The sequence below is a fragment of the Dictyostelium discoideum genome (assembly GCF_000004695.1).
Source record: "Dictyostelium discoideum AX4 chromosome 2 chromosome, whole genome shotgun sequence".
Classification (NCBI taxonomy): domain Eukaryota; phylum Evosea; class Eumycetozoa; order Dictyosteliales; family Dictyosteliaceae; genus Dictyostelium; species Dictyostelium discoideum.
The window spans coordinates 5027306-5049805 of NC_007088.5; the positions used below are offsets into that span (position 1 = coordinate 5027306).

A 22500-nucleotide genomic window follows, 5' to 3' on the forward strand; every position below is an offset into this window, starting at 1 on the left:
ATGTATCAACTTCTGACCAAGTTTCATCTGATGGATATCTAACTTGTTGATTATTTAATCTTGGTACATCAATTTTAGATTTAATTGGTGATTTTAAACTAACAACACAACCAATAATTACAATAAAAAATATTAAAAGTATATTTAAATATTTCATTTTTTTTATTTTTATTACTCTATCAATAATAATTTTGATTTTTTTTTTTTTTTTTTTTTTTTTTTTAAAAAAAAATGATTCAATTTCCCAACGCCAAAAAATTTTTTTAAAAAAAAAAAAAATAAAATAAAATAAAATAAAAAATTCGAAAAATAACTATCAAATAAAAAATCTTCTTTTTTTTTTTTTTAAAAAAAAATTCCCAGGGACTTTTTAACCCCCAATTTTAAAATAAATTTTATCACAAAATAAAATAAAATAAAATAAAAAAAAAAAAAAAAAAAAAAAAAAAACCCTAAGATATTTTAATAATATATTATATTTTTGTACAATTTTATTTTTTTTTTTTTATTTTTTTTTATTTTTTTTTTATGCTAATGTATCCAATTTTTCTTGAATACTTTCTAATTTATTATAAAATTCTAATAATTGTTCCTTATTAAATTCTAAAATCATTTTATCATTATTAATATTATTATTATTATTATTATTATTATTATTATTATTATTATTATTATTATTAAAATTTAATTCCATTATTGCACTTGCATTTCTTTTAATTGTCTTTGAAGATGACATTTGATAATGAAGTCTCCAACCAATTTCATTTAATTGTAATGGTGCAATTGATTGAGTTCTTAAAAAGTTTAAAACATGTTCAGAGTTATCCTCCCATACTGATTGAAAACATGATGTTTTATCATCGTTTAACATTGTCTTTTTCAATTGATTAACTAAATTATTTGGTGATAATGAATAGTATGCTGTTTGTTCAAAAATGAATGAACAACATTCTAATATACCTTTAAATTCTAATGATGTTATTTTAAATAAATTTTGTAAAATGTTTTCTTCTGATTCTGTGAATATTCTTTCATTCTAAAAAAAAAAAAAAAAAAAAAAAAAAAAAATTAAATTTAATTATAATATTGATATGTTAATTTATTATTTACTATTTATTATTTATTATTATTTTTATTATTATTTATTTTTATTATTATTTATTTTTATTTTTTTTAATTTTAATTATTAATTTTATTTTTTTATTATTATTACCCTGTGACCAATTTTATTAACAACTCTTGTTAAAATTTTTTGAAATCTTGGTGTTTCCAATTTGTTAATTAATTCAATAGAGTCATTGAATCTTTTTGTATTACCAAATATATTATTATCGGTCATTGTTGTGTGTGTGAAAAGTTATGTGAAAATCACAACAAAAAAAAAAAAAAAAAAATCAAAAAAAAAAAAAAAAAAAAAAAAAAAAAATTGAAATTTTTTATTTTGAATATTTTTATTTTAATTTACTTTATAAAAAATAAAATGATTACATCATTATTTAGCTAAATAAACTTCAAAATATTTTGAATGGGGATATTTAGACTTTCATTTACTATAATTGGAATAATTATTAATTGGTTTTTTTTTTTTTGTTTTGTTTTGTGGTGAACAAAAAAAAAAAAACAAAAAAAAAAAACAAAACAAAACAAAAAAAAAAAACACAACAAAAAAAAAAAAAAAACGGAACTATGTTGCCATATTGGGGGATTTAATAATCGACAATTTAAAGTTTTTAATTTTTATTTGTTTATTTATGGTTTTTATTTGTCATTGTTAATTTTTTTTTTTTTTTTCTGAAAATTAAAAAAAAAAAAAAAAAAAAAAAAAAGATAAATAATTAAAAACCAATAGCACATTTTTAATTTTATTTTTATATTTATATTTATATTTTTATATTTATAAAACTAATAAACACAAAAATAGTATTTTTTTTTTAATTTTTAATTTTTAAAAAAAAAAATGAATAAATTATTTAAAATAGTAACAATATTATTAATTTTAGTAAATATTATTTATTGTAATGAAAAATATTATTTTAAAATTAGTTGGAGTGGTATTAAATGTTTAAATAAACAAGAAAATTCATGTAATCAATATAGTATTGAAAAAATTAATAATAAAACTCAACAACAACAATTATTATTAAATAAAATATCAATTAATAAATTAATAGTAAATGAAAAATCGCCATTATCAAAAATTAAACATTTCTTTATAAATAAAGAATCAAATAATATAATTGTGTATGGTAGTATTGTGAAGAATATCAATGGAAATGATTTAAATGTTATTAGAGTTTATAAACAGTTGCCATTAGGTAATAAAATTGAAATTACTGATAAATATTATACATTAAATAATTCGAATTTCCCTTGTTTGAATAGAACCAATAATGGAGGGAAACCATGTTATCAATTAATATCAACATTGGTTAATTATAATAATAATTATAATAATTATTTAATTTCAAAGATAATTTATCCATTTCAAGAAAATGTTGGTAAATATTTTGATAACAATTGGTTAAATTATAAATCTGTAATTCAAGATCATTCAAAATTAATTGCATTGGGTACAATTAATAATAATAATGAAATGGTTGTTTCAAATGCTTATATAAACATTCCTGATCCTATTGAAAAATGTATACCACCAAAATCAATAAAATGCAACTCACAATCAATTATTACAAATTCAAGAGATTTTAATAGATGTTTAACAAATTCAACTTGTACTCCACTTGCCTTTAATGGTAATACTACAGTAGTAATCCCCATTTACCCAACTTGTCCAAAAGGTTATTATCTTACTTTTTTTACAGGAAATAATGGTGGAAAATTAGAATTTAATTGTGATGCTAATTTTTTAACAGATACTTATTAAATAAAATAAAATAAAATAAAATAAAATAAAATAAAAAAAAAATAAAAAAAAAATTAAAAAAAAAAAAAAAATTTAATAAATAATAAAAAAAAAATTAAATAAATAATATTAAAAAAAAAAAAAAAACCAGATAAAGAAGAAAATTAAATTAAATAAAAAAGAATAAAGAATTAAAAGAATTAAAAGAATTTAAAGAATTTAAATAATTTATTGAATAAATTACAATTGTTTGATTATTTTAGGAAATGTTGATTCATTTTTTAAATTATTTCATCATTATAGATTATTAAAATTATTATTTTTATTATTATTATTATTATTATTATTATTCCCAAATTCAATAAAATAAAATAAAATCAAGATCTAAATCAAACCTATGATCTTTGTAAAATGGTTTTGTTTTTATTTATTTTTTTTTAACTATCTAATTTTTTTTTTTTATTTATTTTTTTTTATTTTTTTTTTTGTATTTTCCAAATTAAAATGTTTAAAGATGCTGACATTTATTAACATTAATTTAATAATTAAGTGAAAGATTTAATTTTTATTTAATTTTTATTTTTTTTTTATTTTTTTTATTTTTTTTTTTTTCAAAGATTATTAATATGTAACCACAACTTGTATTTTTTATTTGAAAAAAAAAAGGACAAATATAGATTTTTTTTTTAAAAAAAATATCCAGTTTTTATGTCATATTAAATTGAACTCTATTACACTTTTATAAATAGGGGTGGTGGGGTTGGAAAATACTATCCACTAAAAAAAAAATGTTTTAAAAAACGGTTTTTTTTTTTATTTCTTAATAGAGACTTTCTGAAAAAAGTCAATTCAATGATATATGGTTATACTATAAGGCCATATTAAATTAAAAAAAAAAAAAAAAAAATAAAAATATAATTTAATGAGGAATTATATATATATTTTTTTTTTTTAATAATTAAATTTTTATTTTTTTTTTTATTTTTTTTTTTATTTTTTTTTTTTAAAGTTCTCCTATAAAAGTGTTAAATTTTTTTTTTTTATTATAAAACATTTTCATTTAATTTAATAAACAAATAAACAAACAAAGCAAACAGACAATATATAAAATAAATAAATAAAATTTTATATAAATAAAAAAAAAAATGATAAAATTATTTTGTATATCAGCAATATTGTTTATATTCATTTTTTCACTTGGTGAAAGTACATTGATTAGACCAAATTTTTATTATAGAATTGATTGGGAAAACATAAATTGTATTAGAGCTCCATGTCCACAATATTCAGCACAAAAAGTCAATACAAATGAAAATTCAACTGCAATTTTAAGTTTCATTTACCCAGATGGCTATAATAAATCATACCTTTTTTCTGAAGAGGCCAGATCTCTCATTATTTTTGGTTCTATCCAACCAAACCCAAATTTCCCAACTGAAGCAAAAGATTTAAAAGTTGTAAGAGTTTATAAATCATTACCATTAGGTAACCCAGCATCAGCAACTGATAAATATTATATTTTTGGTGATAATGGTATGTGTTTCATTTTTTTAAAATTATTATTATTATTATTATTATTATTATTTTTATAGAATAAATTATTAATATTTTTTTATTTTAAAATTAGGTGTCAGATGTGTCACTACCCCATGTGCATCAACAGATGCAGTTTTATTGAATATCCGTACTAAACAAACTGTTAGTGATATACTCATGCCATATTCAAAGAACGTTGGTAAATATTTTGATTCTGCATGGTTAGGATCTAAAACAGTTAGATCAGATGACTATGGTTTAATCGGTCAAGGTACATTCAGTAGTGGAAAAATTACAATATCAAATGCTTTCATTCATTTACCAGATCCAATTGGTAAATGTGATTCATTGCCATTATTAAAATGTCCAGGTGGTTCGATTATGACATACTCTCGTAATGAAAATCGTTGTTTAGCTTCTCCAACTTGCACTCAATCTTCATTCTGTACCTTGGGTATGCCACTTTGTCCAGCAGGTTATCGTTTAGATCAATTCAGAGCAACTGAAGCAAATGGATGTCCAAAATATTATTGTGATCCAACCTTTGTTTGTAAAACACATTAATTTCTTTTTTTGTTAATTTTCTAAACAATTGTAAAAAAAAAAAAAATAAAAAAAAAATAAACACCTCCTTTTTTATTATTAATTTTTTATTTTATTTTCAAAAGATTATAAATATTATTAATTGTTAATCACAATTTTAAAAATTTTTTAATAATAATTTTATTTTCTTGAATTATTATTTTTTTTTTTAATAATCCTAAAATTAAAATAATTCAATTGGTATTTTATAAAATATTGTAAATTCCAATTATTCAATAATTGTATACAATAGCCCAATAATTTACCTAATTTGGTACAATCTACAAATTTAAAAAATCACCCAAAATATTAAATTATAACAATAGATATCAGAATTACTTCAATGATAATAAAAATATTCAGTTTTTAATTGAATTTTTATTTTTTATTTATTTTAAATTTAATAAAATTTTTTATTTTTATTTTTTATCATTATTATTTTTTTTTTTTATTTTTTTTTTTTTTTTCAAAAAATAAATATAAATAATAGTTTTTTTTTTTATTTTTTATTTGAATTTTATTATTAAAATTATAAAATTAGTATATAATAATAATAATAACAATAATAATTAAAATAATTAAAATAATGATTAAAAATTATAAATTACTTTTATTTACAACATTCACTTTATTTTTTATTACATTTGTAAGTGGTAGTAGTATTTTAAAAGCAAACTTTTATTATAAAGTTGATTGGGAAAATGTTCAATGTTTCGTTCCACCATGTCCAAAATACACAATTCAAAAATTAAATACAAATGAAAAATCACAAAAAATTTTAGATTTCATTTTCCCAAATGGTTTAAATAAAACAACACTTTTGGGTGATGAATCTAAAACTCTTATAGTTTTAGGTACCACTCAACCAAGTTCAAAATTCCCAAATAATGCAACTGATTTCCTTGTTACCAGAGTATATAAATCATTACCATTAGGTAATAAACAAACTTCAACTGATAAATATTATATGTTTGGTGATAATGGTAATTTTTAATTTATTTAATATTTATTTTTTTTTTTTAAAATTTATTAATATTTATTAATATTTATTAATATTTATTAATATTTATTTATTTATAGGAACAAGATGTAAGACATCACCATGTCCAAATATTGTTGCAGCTTTATTAAATGTACATAGTCAGGAAATAATAAATACAATTAGTCAACCATATGAGAAAAATGTAGGATTTTTAGATTCAGTTTGGTTAAGTTCAAAAAATATTAGATCTGATGATTTTGGTTTAATTGGACAAGGAACAATTAAAAATGGAGTTATTTCAATTTCAAATTCATTCATTTATTTACCAGATCCACCAATAAAATGTCCAGAACTTCCATTATTGAAGTGTGTTGAAGGTAATTCCATGACCTATTCTCGTGATGAAAATCGTTGTCTTGTCTCACCAAGATGTACTAAATTTGGTGTTTGCACTCTAAGTATTCCACTTTGTAATAAAGGTTATCGTCTCGTTTCTTTCCCATCAACTGAATTAAATGGTTGTCCAAAATTCTTCTGTGATCCAGAATTTGTTAATAAAACTCATAAATAAATACACTACCATTATTCCATTTGTTCACATCTTTTTTTATTTATTTATTTTTTATTTTATTAATTTTTAATTAATTGATCTATTTTAATAATCATAGAAACTGTATCAATAATCATTTTTAACATTATTTCTTTTCCTTTTAATGATTCAATAACTCCTAAATCTATCATATTACATAATTTACCATTTTCTAAATTAATTGAAATATTATTATTATTATTATTATTATTATTATTATTATTATTATGAATTGATTTTAAATGTTGAAATAATATTATGGAGTCGAAACCAGCATTACTAATCAATAGTTTTGGTATTATTTCTAAAGATTTTGAAAATGCTTTTATACTATTCATATATTTAATAATATCTTGTGGTTTTTCATTTTTCATTAATTCTTTAAACTTATCACTCTTTATAAATTTTTCTAATTCAACCGATAACATTATTTCATTTGAGCCACCACCTGCAATAACCTTTTTACTTTCAACAATTAATGATAATATTGAAATTGAATCATTTAATGACTGTGTGTATATAATATATATTTGAAAGAATTTAAAAAGTAGTAATTAATTAATATATTATTTTTTTTTTAAAAAAAAAAAAAAAAAAAAAAAAAAAAAAAAAAAAAAAAAAAAAAAATAGATATATCTCTTACCCTTTGAACTTCTTCAATAATGAATATCGAAGGTGCTTTTAATAAAAATGTACATATTTTACAATTATTATTTTTAATCTCTATGTAATATTCTGATTGTTTTTCAAATAAAATATTTAAATTACAATTACCAAAAATACTACCACCACTACTGCTACTATTTTTAGTGATATTTGATGTAATTGAATTTAAAATTACTGAAGAATTTGTAACTTGTTGAATATTAAATAATTGATTATTATCTAGATTAAAAATTGTTTTTATATTATTATCTTGTAATAATTTCAAACAAGATAATGATATTCTTTTACTTGAAAAAATTATAATATTATTATTATTATTGCAAGTTGTATTTTGTTTTTTTAAATTATCAATAAATTCTTTTGCCTGTTTAATTTCCAATTGTCTTTTTTCATTTTCAATCATTTCTCTTTTCTATAAAAAAATAAAATAAAATAAAATAAAATAATATTACTTTTAGTTAATTATTTTTATTATTATCATTATCATCTAATTTTTTTTTTTTTAAAAAAAAAATACAAACATTAAAATTTAAATTACTATATTGAATAAGTTTAAAAGAATTTTCATCAATATATCCAATATCAAAATTAATTAAAACTACATTAAAAGTTAAAGCTAGTGATGGTGATGATGAAATTTCATTATTATTATTATTATTATTAATTGAAATTAAATTTGAATAATTTAAATTTAGTGGTAATATTATACCTCTAATTAATTTACTTGATGATATATTATTACCTAATAATTTAATATATTTTACATTTGATTGAATATTATCAAATACTCTAATTTTATCGATTTTATCACCATCAAAACCATTATCATCATCATCATCATCATTATCATCATTATGTTTAACTATCTCTTTAATTATTGATATTGCTTCAAAACAATATCTTGTAAACTGTTTTACATAGCTATTTAATATTTTTGATGATAATGAAGTTGATATAATTTGTTCAAGTATTTTAATTGTTTCATATTCGCTACCACTATTATTATTATTATTAATAATATTAAAATTATTTGATAATAAATCATTTGTTATTGATAATTCAATAGAATTTGAGTTTAATAATAATTTAGATTGTTCATATGCTATGGTGAATGCTTTAATGATTAAATTTGGATGATAGTTTCTGATTAATAGTTTTTCTGATTCTTTTAATAATTTACAAGCTAAAATAACTCCAGATGTAGTACCATCACCTATTTTTGTCTGAATGAATGTAGTACATAATTACAATTAATTAGTATATATTTTTTAAAAATATGAATAAAATACACAAGTATTGTGTACACAATTTTATGGTTTTTTTTTTATTTTTTTTTATTCAAATATTAGTAATATAAAAAATACATACATCAATTGAATTTGATAATTGTTGTAATATAATACCTAATGGATGTGAAATAGGTAATGATTTCATGATAGTTGCACCATCATTTGTTATTATCAAATCATCAGTATCGAGTTGTTGACTTTCATTTTTTTCAAATGTTTTACTCTTTTGTATATTCACAATCACTTTATCTAATCCTTTTGGTCCTAGTGATGTTGATAATATTTTAAATATTGCATGAACTGCTGTGAATTCTAATTGTTTCATTAAATCTCTCCCATTTGAATATCTGATTGATCAGAGTTAAAAATAAAAAAAATAAAAAAAATAAAAAAAAAAAATTTGAAAAGTCATTTCACAAAAACAAAAAAAAAAAAAAAAAACTTTTTTATTTTGCCATAATCAATTTTGTTTATTTTTAATGTAATTTTTTGATTTTGTTGATGGTTTTTTAATGGTTATACTTGAATTAATAATAATAAAAGAATAAATAAAAAAAATTAATATGTTAATTAAAAATTAATCAAAAACCAAAATAATAATAATTAGGAAATCAAATAATTTTGATTATTAACCCTTTACACCATTGTCTAAATTACAATACACCTGCAAATGTATCAAAAATAAAATAAAATAAAATAAAATAAAATAAAACAAAATAAATTAAATTAAATTAAAAAATAGTTTTCAAAGAAATAATATTTTCTTAAGTAAAAATTATGTATTAAAGAATGTTGGTAAATTGAAAAAAAAAAAAAAAAAAAATTTGGAAAAAAAAAAAACTAACTAGTTAGTTTTTTTTTTTTCCAAACCAATCCATTAATTTAAAATCTTGGGATAATAAAAATCCCCCCAAAAAAAAGATCAATACTATCGTTTGTTTATAATGTTTAATCAAAATTGTATAGGTTGAATATAAAAAAAAGAAAATTAAAAGAAAAAAAAACATTTTATTATTTATTATAAAATAAATTTAATTTTGACCAATCAAAAAAAAAAAAAAGATTTTTGTTGAAAATTTTTAAAAAAAAAGTTAAAATAATAGATGCGAATATTTGCATCTTCAACCTCTAAAAAAAAACCCTTTGACTAAGATCCTACCAAATTCATATTATAATTCCATTAAAAAAAAAATAATAATAAAAAAAATAGTAAAAGTTTATTTTAAATTTCCTTTCTAATAAATTGATATGATTTTTTATTTAAAATTATTTTTTTAGTTTTTTTGAATTAATTTGTTTTTTTTTTTTTTTTTTTTTTTTTTTTTTTTTTTTCCTAAAAGTATAAATAGAATATAAAATAAATTTTATTTTATAATTTAAATTTTAATATTTAAAAACAATAATAAAAAAAAAAAAAAGAAAATGTTAAAAAATACATTTATTACTTTAATCTTTACAATTATTTCAATTTCAATTTGTTTTGGTAGTCAATTACCAACAAACTATTATTTCAAAGTTACCCATGTTCCAATTTATTGTATTACCACACCGTGCAGTCAATACCGTGTCTATAAGGTAAATACTCAAGATCCAGAGATTGTTATTGAAAATTTCGTTTTCCCAAATGGAGTTGAACAAAACTATTTCTCACTTCAAGAAGCCAATACTGCTATCCTTTATGGTACTATCATTGCAAACAGAAATGGTTACAATGTAAATGATTTTAAAGTAAAAAGAGTTTATAAACAACTTCCACAAGGTAATGCTTTAACATCAACTGATAAATATTATATGTTTGCTTCATCAGGTAATTATTATTATTATTTTTATAATTATTATATATTATCCAATTTTAATAATTATTAATTGTTTTTTTTTTTTAATTTTACCAACAGGTATTGTTTGCATTACAACACCATGCCCATCAGTTTCAGCAATTTTATTAAATATTGATAATGCTGCAACCAATGTTAATGATGTTAAGCAACCATATGAAAGTAATGTACCACTTTTCGATAGCAATTGGTTATTCCAAAAGCAATTTGAGTCAGAATCTAACAGATTGATTGGTGTTGGTACAATTAATAGTCAAGGTGAAGTGATTGTTTCTTCTTCTTTTGTAAGATTACCAGATCCAATTTCAAATTGTCCAGCATTACCATTATTAAAATGTCAAGGTGGTCATGTTACAGTTTACGAAAGAGATTCAAATCGTTGTTTAACAAATCCACAATGTTCAAATGATAATGACACTCGTGCTTGTATCCTTTCAATTCCAACCTGCTCAACTGGTTATGATTTAGTATCTTATACTTCTATTTCAACTTGTCCAGCATACAACTGTGATGCTTATTTCTTAACAAAAACTTATTGAATTTAATTTAAATACATATATTTATAAATAAATAAAAAAAAATAGTAATATATTTTTTTTTTATCACGTACTGGTACTCTTTTATATTGACAATATCTTTTTTGTGTAAATAAATAAATAAATAAATAAATAAATAAATAAATAAATAAATAAATAAATAAATAAATAAATAAATAAATAAATAAATTTTTAAACTTTTGTTAAATAAAGAAATTAATTTTATTTAAAAAAAAAAAAAATAAATAAATAAATAAATGAAAATAATAATAGTTTACATTTCGTTTAAAAAATAAAATTATTATTATTACGATCTGAATTTCTATTGTTATTATTAAAATTATTATTAGATGCTGTAAAAGTTCTATGTTGAGTTGTTGTTCTAGTTGTTCTAGTTGTTATTGGTCTTGCGCTATTTGTGTTATTATTGTTATTATTTCTATTATAATTTGTTTGTTGTTGTTGTTGTTGTTGTTGTTGTTGTTGTTGTTTATTACCAGTTGCTAAATTGCAATTAAATGTACATTGAAAACAATGAAATGGTTTTTTATGAATTGGGTCAGGTGGAGAATTTCTACATTTTGGACAAATTGTATAACTTTTATCGTTTATAGGATTTCTTACACTAAGAACTTGATATTGACAAATTGGACAATTTTGTGGTACACCCATTGAAGTTACCAATTGAGAGATATCACCATTCTTTGGTAAATCAAAAGTATCAATACATTGAGGACAAAATAAAATTCTTTTTGGTGCTTCTGGATTTTGATCAGATTTATATTGCATTTTACCATTACATTTACCACAACGTGAGAATTGAGAAACCAAAACACGAAATTCACCACCTTTTGGATCGGCAGGTTCATAATATTCTCTAAATGATCTATCGAAACAATTTATATTTTGATTTGCCAATTGATAAAGTTGTTTATACTTTTCAATGGTTGATAAGAGTACTTCTTGTTTAGTTTTTTGACCTCTACTAATTTTATCTACATCAGCTTCGATTGCAGCTCTAAGATTTGGTTTTGAAAATTCAAATCCCATTAATTCATAACTTGCAACCAATGATACACCTAAATTTGAGGGAACAAATTGATTACTTTCATTCTTTTTAACATAAAAACGATCTTGAATAGTTTGAATATGAGTTGCCATCGTTGCATCTGTACCGATTTTATTATTATCCATGGCTGTCAATAGTTCTGCCTCTGTTATATAATGAGGTGCAACGGTTGTACCTTTTGTAAGATCAATTCTTTTTGGTGTAAATCTTTCACCTTTTTGATAGGTTGGTATTAGTTTATCATTACGTTTATCGAATGGATAAACTTCAAGATAACCCAATTTCAAAACCATTGTACCAGTCTCTGAAAATCTTTCACCCTGAATATCGATGGTAACCGTTGTATTTGCAAATACAGATTCCTCAGAACAACATGCTAAAAATCTACGAGTAATGAAATCATAAATCTTTTTCAAATTACCCGATAAACCAGTGGCTGATGAAGTTGGATGAATTGGTGGATGTGAATTATCATTGTTTTTACCTGATTTTGGATAAACAAATTGATTGTTATTAATTAATCTACTTGCATAAGCACCCCATTCAGGATTTGATGCTTGGTTACCAATCAAACCTTTTAAATCGGTTCCTGCTTGAAATGAATCTGTCTCTGTTCTTGGATAACTAATTAAGCCTTTTGTATAAAGTTCCTCTGCATATTGCATAGTTTGAACTGATGAAATTCTTAACTTTTTCGATGCCGCCTTTTGAAGTTCAATCGTTGTCAAAGGTACAGGTCTATATCTACTCTCTTTTGAAGTAACATCAACAACCGTTGCCTCTGTATTATCTAAACATTTCTCATACAATATAAATGCAGCTGTATAATCAAACAAACGATTTCTACACCATGAAAATGTAACAGGTATCATCTTACCACTACTAGTATCCATTTTTTCATGAACCACTGATAAATGCCAAAAATCCTCTGGTTTAAAATTTACAATTCTAAAATATCTTTCAACTACAAATCCTAAAGTTGGAAATTGGCATGGTCCATAACTAATAATTTCTTTACCACTTGAATTATTATTACTATTATTAAGTATATTACCATTTGCTGGTGTAGTAGTCTTTGGTTGATTATCACTATTTGAAATGATTTTAAATTTCTTTAAATATAAAGTTTGAAATCTTGTGAAAGCAGCACCAATTCTAAGATCAATCTCCATTCTAGTATCAACTGCAATTGAATCTTTTTCATTTGGTTTTGCAAGGTTTTTACAAGCTCTATCAATTTCTCTTGGAATGATTGCAGAGAAATGTGCTCTATAAAATTCAAATTTCTTTTTAGCATTTTTACAAACTTCCAATACTTCAAATGCAATATTTTCACCCTCTCTATCACAATCTAACCAAAGAATTAATATATCAGCTTTCTTTATCTCTCTTTCCAATGTTTTCTTTAATGGTTCTTTATCTGATGGTACTGTTTTTCTTATTGGTGCATCAAATAATTGAATTGGATCGCATGATGCCCATGGTTTAAATTGTTCAACTACATCAATCTCCATTAAATGACCTGTAACTGATGTGAATGTCATTTCGCAATCATTAAAATTCAATATATTATATTTAAAATCCCAAAGTTTATTATATTTTGAAAATCCTTCTCTCTTTTTTTTAAATAATAAAAATGAATAAAATAAAAAAAATAAAATAAAATGTTTGTAAATAATTAATAATTTTTTCTTTTTTTTTTTTTTTTTTTTTTTTTTTATATTAAATTTGAAAACTTACAACTGTTGCTCTTTTATTTGATAATATTGCTGCAATCTCTTTTGCTGCTGATGGTTTTTCAGCAACATTCAATATCCTTTTTGTCATTTTTTTTTTTTTTTTTATATGTACATATATTTATTATAATTATTATTTCATAAACTCTATTTACATAATAATTTTTAATTTATTATTTATTTGTTGATATCTTAAGTATTTGAAAAAGTATAAAAAAAAAAAAAAAAAAAAAAAAAAATGAAAACTGTGAAAAAACAATTGTTTAAAAAAAAATAAAAAATAAAAAAATTAAAAAAATAAAAAACACTACATTTTATTTCTGAGAAATTGTTGGTTTTGTTGAAATTTTATTTTATTTTTGATATTTAAATAAAACACATTTTTGGGAAATATTTGATTAAATCTTTCTTTAAAAAAAAAAAAAAAAATTAAAATTAAAATTAAAATTAAATATTTATTGATAACCTTGAATTAATAAATCCTGAAATACTTTTAATGTCTCCATATCAAAGTTGCATTCTTTTACTAAATTTTCAAATTTATCATTATTGTCTTTAATATCCTTTAATATTTCTTCATCAATTGATGATAAACTATATATATATTTAAAAAATAAAAATTATTAATAAACAATAATAATAATAATAATAAATTTAATTAAATACACATTACCATTTTAAAAAAACTAAAATTAACATTTTCCAATGATTTCTTCTTAAAGATGGTACAGGTTTATCAAATTTAAAAGTGTCAATTAAAATTGTAACTTTTTCTTTTGCAGTTGTAATTTTGAAACCTAATTGATCGATTACACTTTGATAAACTAATGATAATTGAGAATGAAGATTAGATTTAATTTGTAAATTTTGTTCTAATATATATTCATAATTGATTTGATTAAATTGTAAAAAGTTATTGGTATGTTTAGTTGTAAATTGACTTAATGTTGAATAAACCATATGATAATTTGAAATGTGTGGTTTAAATAATTCTTCAACCCTTTTACTAGACATTTGTGTTGGTCTAAATAATGAAAATTCATCTTCACTTTTATCACTCTTATTTTCATCCTCCTCATCTTCATTAATGTTATTATCATTTTCATCCTCATCTTCATTTAAAACCATTGGTGCATCGTCTTGTTCATCTCCTAATAATGTATCATCTTCACTATAATAATTTAAATCACTATCATCATCATCCTCCTCATCATCACTATCCCTAATTTTAATTTCTTTTTTTTCTATTGGTACCTTTAAATCATCTGTAATAATAGTTTTTTTCTTTGGTTTACTTATAGTTTTATTTGTTGTAGTTGATTTTTGTGGTTGTTTATCTATTTTGGTTTTTTCATTATCTACATTTTTATCAAATGTTAAATTTGGTGGAATTAAACTTGCATTTTCATTCTCTGTAATTACTAATGATTTTCTATTTATATATATATATTAGTAATAATATTATATATATATATATTTATATAGAAAATGTATACATACTCAAATTTATTTAAGAATTCAATTGGTTTAGATGCTGGTTTTGGTGCTTGTTGTGATTGTGTTTGTGTTTGTGATTGTGTTTTTGTTTGTGATGATATTAAAGTTTGTTCAGTTGGTAAAATCTTTTTACTTTCAACATTTCTTAAGTAAACAGCAGTTTCATCTAATGTTGATGCATATAATTTTGATTTAACTAAACAATCTGATGAACAAAACATTGATAGTTCTTCAACATTGTATACTTTTTGTTCTTTTACTGAAATAAAATATTTTTGATTCAATTTCTTTACTCCTAATGGTTTACTACAACATGGATATCCACATTTACCTGATGCCGATCTCTCTGCTACAACATCTTTAAAATGATCAGGTTGAAATAAATTATACTAATATTAAATATATATAATTAGTATCATTTATAAAATTAAAATAATTGTTATTTATTTATTAATACATACATAATGAGATCTTAATTCATTTTCAGTTGTTTCATCCTCAATTAATGACATTTGAGCATCATATGTTAATTTGTCAAAGTGGATCTTTTCTTTAATTGATTTTTTTAATATATCAGATTTTTTTTGTACGTTTGGTTTATTAAGTGTATTTATAGTTGTATTTGTGGTATTATTAGTTGTAGTGCTATTATTACTGCTATCTAATTTTAAGTTTGAAAGTTGTTCATTCAGTTTATTAGTTGAGGGATCACTATTATCAGATGTCATTGGTGGTTTCTTTCTTATAACTTTTTTAACAACCCTTATTTTTGGTTTTGGTATAACTCCATTTAATGTATTTTCTTTATTTTCCATCTTTTTTTTTTTTTTTTTTATTGCATGTATCAAATGCAATAACTAATTCATATACAATTGAAAATAAAAAATAAAAAAAAAAAAATTAAAAAAATTAAAAAAAAAAAAAAAAAAAAAAATTAAAAAAAAAAAAAAAATTAAAAAATAAAATTAAAAAGTTATAAATTAAAACATTAAGATTTTGAGGGATCGAATACTGTGAATTTATATAAATTGTACATATATTTGGTTTTTTTTAATTTAAAATTCAAAATTAAAATAAAAAAAAATTAAAAAAAAAATTAGACACTTTTTTTATTATTACTATATTAATAATAAATTAAGATCTCTAATTAGTACTTTCAATGTTTAATTCTTTATAAATTATTTTTTAAGCATTCCTATCAAATAAATTTTTTATTGGAATAAAAAAAAAAAAAACAAAATTATTACAAAAATAAAAAATTATATATGAATCGGGTTTTTTTTTTCTGTGTTTTGAAATCAAATTATTATTTTCACTGAAAAAAAAAAAAAAAAAAAAAAAAGAAAAATTTGGGAAATCAAAAATATTTAACACACAATTTTTTTTTTTATTTTTTTTAATTTTTATCTTCACATTTTTTATTATTCTTTTTTTATTATTTGTAATATTATTTGTATTATTATTATTATTATCTATATTTAATTTTTATATTTAGCAATCACATTTTAAGAAAAAAAAAAAAAAAAAAAAAAAAAAAAAAAAAAAAAAAAATAAATGTTTTTTTTTATTAAAAAAGAAGAAATGAAAATCTCTCCATATGAAAAAGAACAAAAAATTAACCAAGTTCTATCAATGTTCCCATTACTCGTAAGTTTTTAAAATTTTAAATTTTAAATTTTTTTTTTTTTTATTTACTAATTGTTTTTTTTTTTTTTTTTTTTTTTTTTTTATATATATAAAGTCAAGAGATCATTTCTTGTATTCAACATTAGAAAGAAATAATTGGAGTTTAGATGCATCACTTACAATTCTTCAAAGAAGACATGAATACTTGGAAGCAGAACAATACCAAATCGAAAGAAAATTAGAAGAGAACCGTTTAAAGAAAGAACGTGAACAAAGAGAACGTGAAAGAGAATTAAGATTAATTGCACAAGTTAGAGATATTTTCGGTAGTAAATTCACAGATCATCAAATTCAACGTGCACTCTATGACAATCGTAATAATGTAGAGTCAACAATTAACCATTTCATGAGAGAAATTGACCAAGAACAATATCGTGAAAGACAAAGAAGACAACAAAGATTGGATGAAGAGGATCGTTTACAACGTCAACGTGAACGTGATGAATATGAAAGACGTGAAAGAAACAAAAAAAGAGTCAATGACCTCTTATTAGAAATTAAATACTCTTCACCAGAACAAAAAAGACAATTGGCTCAATCCAAATTGTTCCAAGATGTTTTAAAAGATTTCGATCATCTCACTGTTTTTGATCAACCACCACCACCACAAATTAAAACAATTTATGTCCCAGTACCACAACCAATTCCACAACCAAGATATGTTAATAATTTCCCAACAACACCAACAATGCCATCATTTTCACCACCAGACTATAATTCCTCAATGTTTAATAATGGTAATAAACCACCAACCACCACTACCACCACCACTTCAAATCAACCATTCCAAAATTTAGACCCATTTAATAATACTGCAATTACTCCATTTTCAACAAATCCATTCTTTGTTGATCAAAATGTAAGTCAAGGTTTAATGAAAACTAGACCAGAAGAAGAATCTGCTAGAAAATTAAAAGAATTATTCCCAAACACCTCTGATGAAGTAGTTAGATATGTTTTATTATCAACCGATAATAATATGTCTTTGGCAATCCAAAATCTTTTGGATATCACCATCAAAGTTGAAAATTCTAAAAACGCTTCAAATTAAAAGATTATTACAATTTAAAACTCTGTAATACATATGTAAATATCCCAAAATAAAATCAAATTTTTTTTTTTTTATAAATTTTTTTTTTTTTTTACCAAAAATCCCAAAAATAGTATTTTTTTATTCAATTTTCCATTTTCAAAAAAAAAAAAAACTACGTCACAAAACTTTTATAAAAAAATTTAGTCACGAGACTTTCAAAAAAAAAAAATTTTACTTTTTTTTTTTTTTTTTTTTTTTTTTTTCAGTTTCGGCCCTTATATTTTTTTTTTTTTTTTTTTTTCATTTTTTTTTTTTTATTCAACCAAGCGAAGAAACTTTCCTTTATTTTTTATATTGGTATGTAGAAAAATTTAACATAAAAAAAAAAAATAAAAAGAAAAATTTTAGTGCAAGCAATATATTTAATGATGATACACAAAATCATATGTCAATTCCTTTAACATGAAATAGAATGATTATAACGATTTTCCATTTAACTGACAATATAATGCTTCGCTATTATTTTTTAAAACAAAAAAAAAAAAAAAAAAAAACCAAATTGTCTAACTTCTTTTTTTTTTTCCTTTATAATTATTAGAGTTTCTTTTTAATGTCCAAATATGAGATTATCACTTTATTTTTTTTTTAAAAAAAAAAAAATTCCGAATAAGAAAAAAATAAATAAAAATTATATATCTTTGAAAAAAAAAAATATTTAAACTTTTTAAAAATTTATTTGTGTTTGGTTTTTTTTAATACTTTGTATTTTTTTTTGGAATTAGTTTATTTAATTTTTTCTTTTGTATAGATAATATTTTTTATTTATACTTTGTTTACAATTTTCATTTTTTTTTTATTTTATTTATTTTTTTTATTTTCCATTTTTTTTTTTATTTTTTTTTTTTTTTATTTTTTATTTTTTTTTTATTTTTTTTATTTTTTTTGAAATTTTGAACAAAAAAAAAAAAAATTTATTTTTTTTTAATTTTTATTTTGCATTTACATTAAACAAAAAAGGGTCATTTATTGACATATATAAAAGAAATCACAATACAAAATGTTTGGAAGAACTTTAAATACATTCACATCAAGAAATGCACCACTTGTCAGAAACTTTGATAAATTTATTGTAAACAATACCCTTACATCCAAAAACATTTATTTAAGTCAAACCAACACAACCAACACCCCATTATCATACTCAACTCAAGCAAAGAAACCATTCACTATCACTGAAAAAAGAATTGATGAACTTAAAACTCCATACCAACCAACCTCACCACATCTTACCATATATAAATTCCCATTACCAGCCGTTATGTCAATTATGCATCGTGCTACTGGTATTTGTTTAGCTTTAGGTAAGCATTTCAAAATTTTAATTATTTATAATATCACATACATTCACACATAAAAACATATCCAATATATATTTAAATATTAGAATATTACATCCACCTACCAAATTTTTTTTTATTTTTTATTTTTTTTTATTTTTTTTTATTTTTTTTTTTTTATTATTATTATTATTTTTTTTTATTATTTAAAGATGAATATAAATTCATCATTATAAAAGCAAATAATAGATTTAATTATAGAAGATTGGATTAATTAGGGATGAAGCAAAAAAAAAAAAAAAAAAAAAAAAAAACTATTGTCAATTGTTGGAGTTTTTTTCTATTTTTTTTTTATTATTATTATATTATTATATACTAGAAATATAATTAAAACAGTTTTTAATATATTTTTATCTTATAATTTATAACATAATAGGTATTACTGGTCTTGCAGGTGTTACTCTTTTTGCACCACATGACGCAATTCACTACATCCAACTCCTCCATACTCAATACCCAGCATTAGTTTACCCAGCCAAATTTGCTGTTGCATTACCATTAACTTATCATTTCTGTACTGGTGTTAGACACATCGTAAGTCATTAACAATAATAATAATAATAATAATAATAATAATAATAATAATAATAATAATAATAATAATAATAATAATAATAATAATAATAATAATAATAATAATAATAATAATAATAATAATAATAATAAATAATAATAATAATATAAAATTGGAATAATTTAAACTAATTATTTATATTTTTATTACTTTTATTTATAGATTTGGGATGAAACCGTTAAAGGTCTTTCTATTTCACAAATTGAATCTTCTGGTAAAGTTCTTTTAGCTGTCGTTGCAGTTTTATCAACTATTTTCACCTTTGTTTCATTTAAATAATCAATTTAAAATCAAACACTTTCATATATCATTTTAATAATAATATATTGGTTTTAAATAAATTTAATAACCAATGTAAAAAAATAATCATTTATAAATATAACAGTACAATTAAAAAAAAAAAGAAAAAAAAAAAAAAAAAAAATAAATAAAAGATAATCAAATTTAATCCATATTTTTCTTTTTTAAAAAGTAAAGCTTAAACCATTGGAAAATATACAAAAATGGAAAAAAAAAAGAGTTCAAGTTTTTTTTTTTTTTATAAATTATAAATTTTTTTTTTATTTTTTTTAAAATGGAATTACAGTATTATTAAATAATGAAGGTTTAAACCTTTATATATAATTAAGGATTTTTTATTAAAAATAATTTTTGGTATGTTGGACGAAAAAATAATTTAATTTGTTGTATAGTTTTTCTAATTTATAATATGCGTGTTGTTGAATTATATTTATAACATTTATATCAATATGATTTTTTTTTTTTTTTTTTTTTTTAAGGATTATTTGTGGTGATCGGAATATTATTATTTGGTATAATAGGGTTATAAAAATTTGGGTTATTTATATTATTAATATTATTATTATTATTATTATTATTATTATTATTATTATTATTATTATTATTATTATTATTATTATTTTGATTACTGTTATTTTGATTATTATTATTTTGATTATTATTATTATTGTTCTGATTATTATTATTATTGTTGTTATTATTATGATTATTATTGTTATTATTATAATTATTGTTATTATTATTAAATGGGATTGGTATTGGTGGATTATAATTATTGTTGATATTATTATGATTATTATTATTATTATTATTATTATTATTATTATTATTATTATTATTATTATTATTATTATTATTATTATTATTATTATTATTATTAATACTATTATTACTATTATTATTAATAATACTATTATTACTACTATTATTATTATTAATAATACTATTACTACTACCTTGATTAGAATTATTAATAATTGCACTGTTATTAACTGATTCTTCATTTAAAGTGAAATTAATATTTTTTAAACCTGAAGAAACTCTACGATCATGAACTTCCATTACACTTCTCTTTGTTATATTATTCTTACTTGAATAAGAGAGTGCAACTTTTTGAAGGTCTTGACAAGTTAAAAACAATGCTTCGACGGTTGCAAAAGTTATTTTCATTGGACCTTTACTTGTTGAGTAGTTTGAGGATTGTTGTTGATCACGAGATAGATCAACACAAAACAATTTCTTGCAGTGAGTTGCTATCATCAACATTGACTCATCGGTTACTTCAACACAAGCTACCAAACGTAAACTCTTCAAGTTTGCAGCATATTCTGTCAATTGGAATATATCTTCATCTTTGACATCGGTAAATGAAAGGTCTATGGTGGTGAGTGTATTTAAAAGTCTATATGGATTCTTTGGGAAAGTGATTGGGTGAATATTCTTAAAGGATGAAAGATTTAGAGTTGTTAAGTTATGAAGATTTTGAAGTACATGTTGAACACTTGTACGTGTAACTTTGCTACATGATGCCAAATTTAAATCCATTAATTGTGGGCAATCATGAATTAACTCTAAAACACCATGATCTGTAATTAGTTTACAACTCTTTAATGAAATGAATTTTAATTTTTTACATTGTCTTGTTAATGCTTTCAAATCATCATCTGATAAATTATTACTTGATCCCAAATCCATTGATGTAAAATGTGCACAATATGGAGCAAGTGTTCTATTTTTTTTTTTTTTTTTAAAAAAAAATAAAATAAAATAATATATATTAGTAAAATTAAATTTAAAATAATTATTGTAAAAAAAAAAAAAAGAATAAAAAAAAAAATAAAATAAAAAACATACCTAATATCCCAACCTGAAATACCATTAAAATTAAGAAAACTAAGATTTGTATTTTTAATGATATGACAAATACCAGTTGTTGTAATATTTTCAACCTTGTGAAGATTTATAGATTTTAATTTTACAGCACCATTTGCCAAGAGTTCAAGACATTCATCACTTGTTCTACCGCCATCCATATAGACTTGTTCAAGGTTTGGGCATTTTGCAACCAATAATTTAGAAGTTTTTTCGGTTAATCTAAGGTTGTGAAGTCTAATCTCTTTAAGTTGTGGTGTATGAGTGACGATATAATCAATTGTTTTTTGTTTGATATTTAAATTGTTTAAGTTGATTAATCTAACTGAGGCTAATCTTGATGTTAACTCCATATTCTTTAATGCTGAATCAATCTTTTTCTTTGCCATTTCAGAACTAAAACCTAATGTTCTCCATAATGTACTATCGTAGCAACATTCTCTAAATCTTTTTGAAATTCT

General features: G+C 20.6%; 12 protein-coding genes and 1 non-coding gene across 13 annotated transcripts in view; 7 read left to right on the forward strand and 6 right to left on the reverse strand.

The window, feature by feature from the left end:
* Positions 1-157, reverse strand: part of DDB_G0275107 (hypothetical protein) — a gene marked incomplete at both ends in the record, with an annotated part of 2306 nt that extends 2149 nt beyond the window's left edge. Inside the window, one exon of the mRNA XM_638655.1 lies at positions 1-157. This exon is cut by the window's left edge and continues 155 nt beyond it. Within this exon, the coding sequence (XP_643747.1) occupies positions 1-157 (157 nt within the window).
* A 369-nt stretch (positions 158-526) lies between these two features.
* commd10 (COMM domain-containing protein 10) lies at positions 527-1339 on the reverse strand (the record flags this gene model as incomplete). The annotated part of the gene is made up of 2 exons (XM_638656.2): positions 527-1036; positions 1214-1339. The coding sequence occupies 2 exons, from the start codon at positions 1337-1339 to the stop codon at positions 527-529; spliced, it is 636 nt and encodes a 211-aa protein (XP_643748.2).
* Positions 1340-1957: 618 nt separating this feature from the next.
* DDB_G0275251 (hypothetical protein) lies at positions 1958-2881 on the forward strand (the record flags this gene model as incomplete). The annotated part of the gene is made up of 1 exon (XM_638657.1): positions 1958-2881. One exon carries the CDS (start codon positions 1958-1960, stop codon positions 2879-2881), a length of 924 nt encoding a protein of 307 aa, XP_643749.1.
* A 1124-nt stretch (positions 2882-4005) lies between these two features.
* Positions 4006-4960, forward strand: DDB_G0275253 (hypothetical protein; the record flags this gene model as incomplete). Its single annotated transcript, XM_638658.1, has 2 exons — positions 4006-4393; positions 4488-4960. 2 exons carry the CDS (start codon positions 4006-4008, stop codon positions 4958-4960), a joined length of 861 nt encoding a protein of 286 aa, XP_643750.1.
* Positions 4961-5564: 604 nt separating this feature from the next.
* Positions 5565-6531, forward strand: DDB_G0275255 (hypothetical protein; the record flags this gene model as incomplete). The annotated part of the gene is made up of 2 exons (XM_638659.1): positions 5565-5961; positions 6059-6531. 2 exons carry the CDS (start codon positions 5565-5567, stop codon positions 6529-6531), a joined length of 870 nt encoding a protein of 289 aa, XP_643751.1.
* Positions 6532-6590: 59 nt separating this feature from the next.
* Positions 6591-8829, reverse strand: DDB_G0275109 (hypothetical protein; the record flags this gene model as incomplete). The annotated part of the gene is made up of 4 exons (XM_638660.1): positions 6591-7058; positions 7193-7627; positions 7737-8428; positions 8580-8829. 4 exons carry the CDS (start codon positions 8827-8829, stop codon positions 6591-6593), a joined length of 1845 nt encoding a protein of 614 aa, XP_643752.1.
* Positions 8830-9926: 1097 nt separating this feature from the next.
* DDB_G0275111 (hypothetical protein) lies at positions 9927-10878 on the forward strand (the record flags this gene model as incomplete). The annotated part of the gene is made up of 2 exons (XM_638661.1): positions 9927-10311; positions 10400-10878. 2 exons carry the CDS (start codon positions 9927-9929, stop codon positions 10876-10878), a joined length of 864 nt encoding a protein of 287 aa, XP_643753.1.
* Positions 10879-11160: 282 nt separating this feature from the next.
* On the reverse strand, positions 11161-13771 carry top3 (DNA topoisomerase III; the record flags this gene model as incomplete). The annotated part of the gene is made up of 2 exons (XM_638662.2): positions 11161-13560; positions 13685-13771. The coding sequence occupies 2 exons, from the start codon at positions 13769-13771 to the stop codon at positions 11161-11163; spliced, it is 2487 nt and encodes an 828-aa protein (XP_643754.2).
* A 364-nt stretch (positions 13772-14135) lies between these two features.
* Positions 14136-15992, reverse strand: DDB_G0275113 (hypothetical protein; the record flags this gene model as incomplete). The annotated part of the gene is made up of 4 exons (XM_638663.1): positions 14136-14274; positions 14378-15112; positions 15181-15566; positions 15639-15992. The coding sequence occupies 4 exons, from the start codon at positions 15990-15992 to the stop codon at positions 14136-14138; spliced, it is 1614 nt and encodes a 537-aa protein (XP_643755.1).
* A 739-nt stretch (positions 15993-16731) lies between these two features.
* On the forward strand, positions 16732-17914 carry cnrD (ubiquitin system component Cue domain containing protein; the record flags this gene model as incomplete). Its single annotated transcript, XM_638664.1, has 2 exons — positions 16732-16824; positions 16919-17914. 2 exons carry the CDS (start codon positions 16732-16734, stop codon positions 17912-17914), a joined length of 1089 nt encoding a protein of 362 aa, XP_643756.1.
* A 404-nt stretch (positions 17915-18318) lies between these two features.
* sno10 lies at positions 18319-18398 on the forward strand. The gene has a single exon. It is a non-coding gene; the product is annotated as a C/D box snoRNA (small nucleolar RNA).
* A 555-nt stretch (positions 18399-18953) lies between these two features.
* Positions 18954-20146, forward strand: sdhC (succinate dehydrogenase; the record flags this gene model as incomplete). The annotated part of the gene is made up of 3 exons (XM_638665.1): positions 18954-19257; positions 19670-19827; positions 20030-20146. 3 exons carry the CDS (start codon positions 18954-18956, stop codon positions 20144-20146), a joined length of 579 nt encoding a protein of 192 aa, XP_643757.1.
* A 495-nt stretch (positions 20147-20641) lies between these two features.
* DDB_G0275117 (hypothetical protein) overlaps positions 20642-22500 on the reverse strand; it is a gene marked incomplete at both ends in the record, with an annotated part of 2042 nt that continues 183 nt past the window's right edge. The window contains 2 exons of the mRNA XM_638666.1: positions 20642-21896; positions 22022-22500. The exon at positions 22022-22500 is cut by the window's right edge and continues 183 nt beyond it. Coding sequence (XP_643758.1) covers positions 20642-21896; positions 22022-22500 — 1734 coding nt within the window. The remainder of the gene's footprint in view (positions 21897-22021) is intronic.